This window comes from Anastrepha obliqua, chromosome 1 (assembly GCF_027943255.1).
Source record: "Anastrepha obliqua isolate idAnaObli1 chromosome 1, idAnaObli1_1.0, whole genome shotgun sequence".
Lineage (NCBI taxonomy): Eukaryota > Metazoa > Arthropoda > Insecta > Diptera > Tephritidae > Anastrepha > Anastrepha obliqua.
This window is the reverse complement of record NC_072892.1, coordinates 173,513,400-173,523,224: the sequence shown is the minus strand read 5'-3', so window position 1 is coordinate 173,523,224 and position 9,825 is coordinate 173,513,400. Positions and strand designations below refer to the sequence as shown.

Here is a 9,825-nt window from a genome sequence, read left to right as displayed (position 1 = left end):
TAGGTATGGGCAGACCAGAAGAAATATGTTCGCCAAAAAGTGGCGAATAATATAAAAATGCAAAAAGGTACTGGGGGCAGCCCAAATATGGAGAAGGCGGTTAAGAAGTTTGGAATTCAGGAGAACTTGGATATGTCCTGTGAAGAAAACTGCCCAGAAGTGGAGTCACTAAATCTGACCCAAACTGGCACATTGGATGGATTTATGGACATCAGCGGAGGAAGTCCTATAAGTCCACCAGTTGTCTCTGTAGATTCGTTGGAGTTTTACGAATGAAGACCCCTCTGCAGATAAAAGCGAAGTGGCGTCATCAAGTAAAAAAGCATATACTAGCCAAAAGGCTTCGAAAAAAGAAAGTTCCTTATATGCACTAGAAGAGGAAATAAAAATACAAAGGGAGATCAGCGCTAATATAAAGACTGCGGTTACAAACCAGGACGAGCAACGTGAAAACTTAAAAAAATATACCAGAGGTTAATATTAATTTTACAAAAATTTATAAGTAATTAAACATTTTCCTTCATGCAGGCTATATGAGCTAAAGAAGACGCATTTGAAGGCAATCGAGGCTATTAAAAAGGAGAAACTGTGGGAAATCAAAATTGCTAACGCTATTAAAAGAGAAAAGCTGGAAGAAAATAAAATGCATAACTATGTATGTAATGGAACTAATGAGAAGGAAAGAGATTGAACACAAAGTAGAAAAAAATAAAAGACTGCTTGGAATACAAGAACTGGAAACATGCAAACGCCAAAACAATTAATTAATTTAATAATGAGACTTATAAGCTAAGATTTTATGTAACTGAATTACCTGTGTTTTGTTTTTTATTTAATGTAATTTTTTATTTAACTGATTTTTTATTAGAACATAAGCATTTTACTTATAACTAAACTTACGAAAATTAAATGATCGAGCGTAGAAGTAGCAAACATTTCTGTTCTTACATTTTAGTTATTGAGGGAATCACGGATATTATTTCTTATTGATCTCGCAACCTCCATATTGTGTGTTGGTATGTTGGAATGGACGTCGTGAATTTCAGGGAAGTTTAACTCCGCCTTGGCATCGATTGTATCGGGTATATTCGGTCTGAAATGAATGCAGATGTTATGAAAGCAACAAGTAACATTTACAATTTGTGCTTGGTTCGGCGTCCGATAAGGAGTAATAAGCCATGGTTCTAACGGATATCCAGCATCACCTTCATAAATAATTGGAAATAGATTTTCTCGGTTAAGATACATTTATAAATATGTGAGTATATAAATTTATAAAATAAAATTTAATAAATAAACAATTTTTACAAATGTAAAATTTTACCTAACAACCAGAAAGTTCTTTGGTGGTTTGAAAACTGTGTGTCAAAATGTGAACGTAATTCGCTAACGTTCCAAATTAGCGAATCATGACTAGCACCCGGATGAGAAGCGTCGACGTAGCGTATTTTTAATTCATGGTCACATACCTATTATTATAAAGAATCATTAAATGTACTTCAGAAAGGATTTAATAACTTACCAGCATAACATTTAAACTGTAATAACTCTTTCTGTGACTATTTTCGGATGGCGCAATTACCTTAACGTGCGTTCCATCAACGCAACCGACAACAGATGGAATTTTATGCTTAATGTAAAAAGCAGTCGCAATTTTACTTTTTTCTTCGGCTGTCACTGGAAACTGTATCCACCTTAGATATTGACATATATTGTTCAAATATAAAGAGGACGTCCGCAAGTGCTTTGCAGAAACTGGACTGCGCTAGCCCCACGTCGTGGTCTTTTCCCACACCCGTCTGGTAACCGCCTTCCGCAAAGAATCGCAAACATGCGCTTAACTTTACTACTGGAGTACCAGCAAACTGTTTCCTAGCTGGTTGTGTATGAATCGTCACCACTTTTAGCAAGTACTCAAACGCTGGTTTGTTCAACCTCAAATACTTCTGAAATCTGTTTAAACAATTAAAAAAAGTTGAATATTTAGTTATTTTAACACACTTTTCTTCACTCGTTTACTTACAAAGATTGGGGCATCTCCAAGGGGTTCATTAAGTCCCGGAGTTTCCTCCTCGCCACTCGTGGCCCGTTTAATTGCTCTCTTTCCTCTTCATTTATTTTACTCACTAACATATTTAATGCTAAGCTATTCATTTTTCAGTTTCCTATTTAAATGCAATTTATATATCGCAAAAATAAACAATATTCACATTTTAAACGCATTGCAAAATTGACAACAATAAACAAAACAGCTGATTTCGAAAAACGCAAGTGAGAAAAAATCCTACTCGCCAAAAATCCCTTTCCCTAAGGGTTTAAAATTGGAGGAATTTTTCTTAGGGGAATTAAAAATGCGGAAAGGAGAAATTCCGCGAGAATATTTAGGATTGGGCTGATTGTGGATTTTTCTGTTAATAGTAAAAATGTAGAAAATAAGACGTCAATCACGCCAACGACGCAAGTTTTGGGTGCGCGAATTATATTTACATGTACATACATATGTATGTACATAATATTTAGATCAACAAAAGCATGGGCACTTTCAGCATTGCGCAGGCTTGCAAGAGTAGTATTATTTCGCGGGGAGGGAAGGCGATTAGTCGCCGTTGCTGTGTCGCAGTATTTCCAGACGCCTCATCTCTTTCATAATCTCGGCCACTAAGTCGCATGCCGCATTCCACTGTTCCTTCGAGCGCAGCATGTGATGTTCAAATGTTTCCGGCGAAGGAGGTTCTCCAAAGGTCCTTCTTTTGCAGATCGGAAGCGCGAGCATGTGAAGAATATGTGGTGAACGTCCTCTAAAATGTTTTCATCGCAGTAGTCGCAATAAGGATTGTCGTCGTGGTTAAACCTATATAGATATGCTTTGAAGCATCCATGTCCACTCAAAAACTGGGTCAGGTAAAAGTCCACTTCTCTATGTGGCCTCTTTAATCAAAGCTTTAGGTTGGCAATGCATCTGTGCGTCCAACGCCCTTTGGCCGAGTTGTCCCAACAAGTTTGACACTCGTCGATGCAATTATCTCGTAACGCGGCCCGAGTAGACAGACTTATAGGTCGCTGTGCTCTCGCTATTTGGGCAGTTTCCATTGCTAATATGCCTAGCGGGTACATGCCAGATATTACTAAGGCTGCATCGTCGAACACCGTTTTAAATGCGCTACATACGCGTAGTGCGCACAACCGGTAGGTAGACTGTAGACCTCGGAAGTATGATACATGATCCGTTATTCGCCCAGGTTGGAGCACCACACAAAATTTGGCTCTTCACGACTTTAGCCAGAAGCTGACGGTGATTTTGTTTTGGTCCTCGTACGTTTAACATCAGCCTCGACGGCGCCGTTGTGGTGGTGGATGCTTTTTTGTTGGTGTACTCGAAGTGTGCTTTGAAAGACAACCTTTTTTCTATCATTATTCCCAAGTATTTGATTGCGGTAGTAGTCGTTATGTTGGAGTCTCCGATTCTAAAAGAAATCTCTTTTGGCTTTTTTCTGCTGGATATAAGGATTGCTTCGGTGTGTGCAATTCCCAATGTCAAAAGCGCTGCAAATATAAAATCGAGCCATTTGAAACTTCGTCGCGCATCAAGCGCTTCAAATTCTCCAATTGCGTTCATCGAGCCTGGCGTCAAGGTAAATGCGAAATATTATCGGGAAGGTATTCTGGAGGTTGCTTTGAAACCGTGGGCAGACAAACATTTTGGTGGCAGACCATGGACGTTTCAACAGGAGTTCGACACTGTCTCACAAAGCTCGAGTGAACCAAGAATGGCTAAAAAACAACGTTCCGATTTTTATAACGCCTACACAATGACTCTCAAATTCACCAGACGCGAATTCGATGGATTATTCTCTTTGGGTCATTTGGCAGAGCAAGGTCCGAACTAAATGATTCACCAGCTTCGAGGCGCTGAAAAGAGGCATTGCCCGCGAGTGGGCCAAAATACCTGCAAGTCACATTCGGGCAGCTTGCGATTCGTTGCTGGACCGTCTCAAGGCCATAGTCAAGGCAAAAGGAGGTCATATGGAGCAAAAGTAAATTGATTCTTAATTTTGTATTATTTTCACACATTTTTTACTTTGAATTGAATAAAAGTAATTTTCCAAAACTAAATGTATGGCCATTTTAATTGCTTCCACTTCGAGTGCCGGACCCTGTAATGATTAAACAATCATACGACTGATATTCATTCTGTTTTATTTTTATTTATTTATTTATTTTTGTTTTCTTTAACAGTAAATATGTATTTGTTTTACAGCGCTCCAGCCTATATAGTAATTTCCATAGGCTCTGTTTTGTACAGCCCCAAGTCAAACCTGTCACTGCCTGCCGTATGTTAAATCACTCCACTGGACCCTTTAATATGAATTGCGAAAAAAAAAAAATTTATTTACAATCTCAAAATAATCTGCGGCATCAGTTACTAAAGAAAATTAATTAGCAGTAGTAGCTTGCCACTTAAGCTTAAAAATATTGGGGCAATTAAACAATCAGCTATCAAATTATAAACAAATTTTTCCATATGGTGCGCCCATACAAAGGCCTTTACTGATTGTTGAATATAATTATATATGTATGTAAGTGAGTTCACAGTATGTACATGCATGTATGTATGTATATGTATATATGTATGTATGCATTCACTCTAATCTAACCGAAAAATGAAAACACACAGTTAAAACGTGATCCGTTTTATGGTTGTGATTAATCATCAATTAAATTTACAGAGTGGAAACGCAGTATACACAGGCCGCCGTAGCCGAATGAGTTGGTGTGTGACTACCATTCGGTAGTGCCCAGGTTCGATGCCCCGAGCATGAAATACCTAAAAGTGTTTTCGAATAGCGGTCGCCCTTCGGCAGGCAACAGGGTAACATCCGAATGTATTTCTGCCTTGAAAAAGCTTCTTATAAAAAACCATCGGCCGTTCAGAGATGACATAAAACAGTGGGTGAAAAACATGAGACGCATACCACAAATAAGGTGAGAAGCTCGGCCGAAAGACCCAACAATGCGAGTAAGCGCAAATACATACATATACATATACATAAATATACATATATTCAGTGTCAGTTAACTAGCGAGTGTAAAGTTTTCTTGTAAAATATTTGAAACGCAAAAACATATCGCCAAATCAACGGAATATTTGCCATTCAAGTAAAGGGTAACCAGATTGGAGGTATTTTTTTCCAATCGGGTTTTTCTCACAGATCATGTGAGACTACTGTCAAACTAAATACTTATACATAATTTTTTTCAGTACTTATTGACACTTCCTCATGGAAAGACTTCCGCCTCAGCAACATTTACAAATCGTAAAATTGTATTACGGAAAACGACGCTCTGTAAAAAGTGTTCTCAAGCCAACTTATGGCGATCAGCGAAGAGGCCCATTTTAGGCTTAATGGCTACGTCAATAAGCAAAATTGCCGTATTTGGGCTGAAGAGCAACCCTCAGCCATTCTAGAACTGCCATTACGGGTTGCCAATATTCGACGGACCCATCTGGCAACTCTGTATCTTTTGACAGAGACGTCAGATCGCTTAATGACATACCGCGTTGGAAGCGTCAGTCCAAGCAGATTTTTACCATGGAACAGTACATGCCACGCGAGCGCTCCCAAATTGTTGAAATTTACATTCAACAAAAGAGGTCAATTGTGAAAACTCAACGTGCGTATAAAAAATTAAATAATGTGAAAAGTGCGCCTTCTAAGAACACCATTAAAAGTTTGTACGAAAGGTTTTCGACTGGTGATGCTCTTTCTAATCCAAAGAGGCCAAATCTTAATCGACCAAGGCGTCGCCAAGGACATCCCAAAATCGTCGTTCTCAGCAGTTGGGCATTGCTCGGACCACTTTGCAACGAATTATCCGCATTGATTTGCATCTATTCCCGTATTAGATTCAATTGATGCAAAGATTGTTGCCTGCGGACAAGCCTCGTCTATTGGAATGGGCCCAAAGAGTCATTGAAATCCGTCGGGTCCATCGAATATAGGTAACCCTGTACATCCATTGAAAACAACCCTTTAGTGCGGCCTGTGAGGTAGAGGTTCCATCGACTCAAAGACGAGGCTGGCGCCAATGTAACAGTGAATGGCGAACGCTCTTGCGTTTTGATGAACGAACTTTTGGTGCCGGAAATTGAAGCCCGTGATCTCCACAATATCCAATCAATAGTTCCAATAAGACGGCGCTACTTGCCTTACTGCCCGTGAAGCAATGGATTTACTGCGTCTTCGTTTCGGAGCGCAATTCAACTCTCGTCTCGGACCAGTGGATAGGCCACCAAGATTGTGTGATATCACACCTTTGAGCTTTTATTTGTGGGGGTATGTAAAGTCTAAATGCTTTGTGGATAAACCAGCTTCGATTGAGGCATTAGCAACCAACATCACTAAAGTTATTCATGAGGTACCAGATACCGACCGAAGTCCTCCAGGCAGTCATTCCAAATTGGTGTTTACGGCTGGCCGAATTACAGCGCAGATACGGCCAATATTTGAAGGGGATTATCTATAAAAAATAAATTCTTCTTCACAAATATAATAAAGATTACCCAATGTATTTGGATTTTCTTTGTTTTATTTCAATCATCGGATTTCAGCCCCTAAATTAATCACCCTTTAGCTGTAGAAATCATAAAAAAGTACGGGAGATACGGACGCGTGCTCTTTCATGTTTAGATTAAAATACAAGTACAAGCCAAAAATTAATCTAACTTCCTCAACCATACCCTGCTGCATAATCTATAAACGAGTCTCATTATTCACACTTTAAGGGGAATTTTACAAAATTTTTTCTGAGATTTTTCTTTCAATTTATTAATCTACAAATTTGTACATATATTATGTTATCTTTTAGCTGTATTTTAAGACTTAGTATTAGTAAAAATATTTATTTGGAAAGCTAAAGCCGACCTCCGGGAGCTCCTCCCAAAAAAGACGTTTTGCGGTGACCACTATATCTCTGAACTGGATCCTCTTAAATTAAAAAACCAAACAGATTTCGATAAAGTAATATTAAATCTAGTAATTAATCGAAGGAATAAGCAAAATACATTTTTTTGACAAAATGGCGGCATTAAATTGTTTATAAAAAAAATGTCTATCGATGAGAAAAAATTTTCGATTAATTACTAAAAAATATATTTAAGAAGGTCGTGTTAAAATTTGAGACTAATCGGTTTAACCCTTTTTGAGTAATGTTGGTCACCGACTTTGAAAACAACATTTTGAGAAAACCGCCCTTAAAGTTTGAAAAGCGCCTTACATAGGATAGAAGCAGTCTGGATCGCCTATTCAAATTTGCGTGCAACTTCGAAAATATTCACAGAAGCGATAGTAAATTTTCTGTGTGCATTCTTATTATTATTATTATTCCATACTCCTTTAGGAGCTTAAAGATTCAACAAAAGTATTCCAAACATTTCTATTTCTAGACATAAATCTCAGTTCATTAAACGATTTTCCAGTTTTATTGCGGATAGTCCTTTGCCAAGTCATCACTGGTCTGCCTCTTCTTCTCGTTCCTTGCGGGTTCCAAGTCAAAGCGGCATGCGATATTTCCTCATAAGGCTTTCGCAGAGTATGCCCTATCCATCCATATTTTCTTTTCTTTATTTCACTGTTGATGCTATCTTGGTGCGTACTTCTCCAGAGTCTCTCGTTTGTTATAACTGCTGTTTATACGAGGGGCGCATTTTATATTTCGGGATTAGAGAACAAAAACAAATTTTAATCATCGAAAATCACTTTATTGTGATGTGAAAATATTCTCCATGAAGATCTATACACTTTTGTATGCGTTTGAACCAATTTTCGAAGGACTTTTGCCACTCTGAATGAGGTACCTCCAAAACATGCATTCTGAATGCCGCAACCGCTTCTTCAGGTGTCGAAAAACGTTGACCTCTCAATTTGTTTTTTACGTACGGGAATAAAAAGAAGTCATTCGGTGCCAAGTCAGGACTATACAGCGGATGACCCATTAATTCGATGTTTTGGGTGCTCAAAAATGCAGTTGTTTGAGCCGATGTGTGAGAGCTCGTATTGTCCTGGTGAAGAGTGATCCGTCTTTGGCGATTGGTTTTCCTCATTTCTTGGAAGACAACTGGCAAACAAATGGTTGTGTATCACTCAGAATTTACTGTTCTGCGTTGTTCTAGTGATACGGTTGCGACATGTCCAGTTTTTCCGAAAAAACAGGCGACAATTTGCTTGGAAGTGTTTCTTGCGCGAACAACTTTTGTTGGATTTGGCTCATCTTGAAACACCCATACAGTCGACTGCTGTTTACTTTCGGGCTCATACGCGTAAATCCATGATTCATCACCTGTCACGATGTCATAGACGTGTTTCGAAGCCCCGCGATCGTATTTTTTGAGCATTTCCTTCGACCAAACGACACGAGCCTTTTTTTGAGCGATTGACAAATTGTGTGGGATCCAACGCGCACAAATTTTTTTGATAGTCAAATGTTTATGCAATATTGAATGTATGCTGGTCACATTAATGCCTAAGATTGTCTCAATCTCACGATAGGTCACATGACGATCCTGCAATATCAGTTCGCGCACTGGTTTTCGGAACAACAACTGATTTTGGACGACCTTCACGAAATTCGTCTTGGAGTGAACTACGACCACGATTGAATTCACCATACCATCGATAAACACTGGTCCTTGATGGAGCTTCATCGCCAAAAAATGGATTAAGTTCATCCATGCAATGTTGCTGAGTTAATCCACGTCGAAAGTTGTAAAAAATAATCGCACGGAAATGTTCACAATTTAATTCCATTTTTGGACCGAGATGAATCTTTTAAGTTACTGTAAACAACACAAATAGCGCTGGTATTTCAAAACGTTCTGAGTACGTAAAAGCCAAAAAATGTCAAACTTTGCGATACAGCTGTCAGTTGCCAGATTGCAACAACAGGATTGCCAAATCCCGAAATATAAAAGACACCCCTCGTAAGCGCTTGCAGCTTTGCGTTCGTTGCCGATGCACAGACTTAACGCACGCGTTAAAAATTTTAACCTTTGTACAAGTTTTGATGTTGTTAGAGCGCCATATATTTCGAAGCCTAGCGAATGCGTTACGTGCCTTATTTATTCGGTTGTAAATGTCACTTTTCGCACCACCGTCGATGGAGATCGTACTTCCCAAGTAACAGAAACTGTCAACGTCTGCAATGATTTCATCACCTATTGTAAACGGCGCAGCATTGTTAGCTTTGATACGCTTAGATTCCGTCTTTTTAATATTAATTTTGAGTCCTGCTGAAGCAAATTTAATTTCACCTGCATATATTGATGCGAATGCGAGAGTAAAACAGCGTCATCTGCATATTCCAGATCTTCGAGACTGTTGTTCATTCTCCAGGTAATTCCACGGTTTACAGAGTCAAATATTTGAAAAATCCAGTCCACTACAACGATAAATAACAAAGGGGACAAGACACACCCTTGCCGCACTCCAGTAGTGACACTGAAAGCTTCACTGAGCTTTCCATTGTGAAGAACTCTACAATTCGCACCATTGTAGCTATTTCTAATTAGATTTGTGATTTTCCTCGGTATACCTAACCTATTTAAGGCTTCCCATATGTATTCTCTTTTCACAGAGTCAAATGCCTTTTCATAATCCACGAATTTCATATATAGGGGGGTTTCATATTCAATACATTGCTCAGTTATCACTCGCATAGTGTTGAAGTTATCAATGCAAGAACGGTTTTGCCGGAATTCGGCTTGTTGCTTACGCAGCTTACTATTTATTGGCTCAACAATGCGGTCTAAAATGATTTTATTAACTATTT

At 38.8% G+C, this 9,825-nt stretch overlaps 1 protein-coding gene across 1 annotated transcript; it reads right to left on the bottom strand.

The window, feature by feature from the left end:
- Positions 1-951: 951 nt before the first annotated feature.
- LOC129238673 (putative nuclease HARBI1) lies at positions 952-9,382 on the bottom strand. The gene is made up of 4 exons (XM_054873777.1): positions 9,308-9,382; positions 1,523-1,630; positions 1,325-1,469; positions 952-1,205 (listed from the first exon to the last, which is right to left on the bottom strand). Exons 1-4 carry the CDS (start codon positions 9,380-9,382, stop codon positions 952-954), a joined length of 582 nt encoding a protein of 193 aa, XP_054729752.1.
- Positions 9,383-9,825: the final 443 nt, after the last annotated feature.

What these genes read in the sequence shown, in the direction of transcription:
- LOC129238673 (XM_054873777.1), bottom strand. Translation starts at nt 9,382, where the DNA reads ATGAACAACAGTCTCGAAGATCTGGAATATGCAGATGACGCTGTTTTA. An exon ending in ACAGTTTAAATGTTATGCTG is followed by an intron (nt 1,470 to 1,522) that starts GTAAGTTATTAA and finishes TTATAATAATAG; the next exon opens with GTATGTGACCATGAATTAAA. An exon ending in AAGAACTTTCTGGTTGTTAG is followed by an intron (nt 1,206 to 1,324) that starts GTAAAATTTTAC and finishes TTATTTATGAAG; the next exon opens with GTGATGCTGGATATCCGTTA.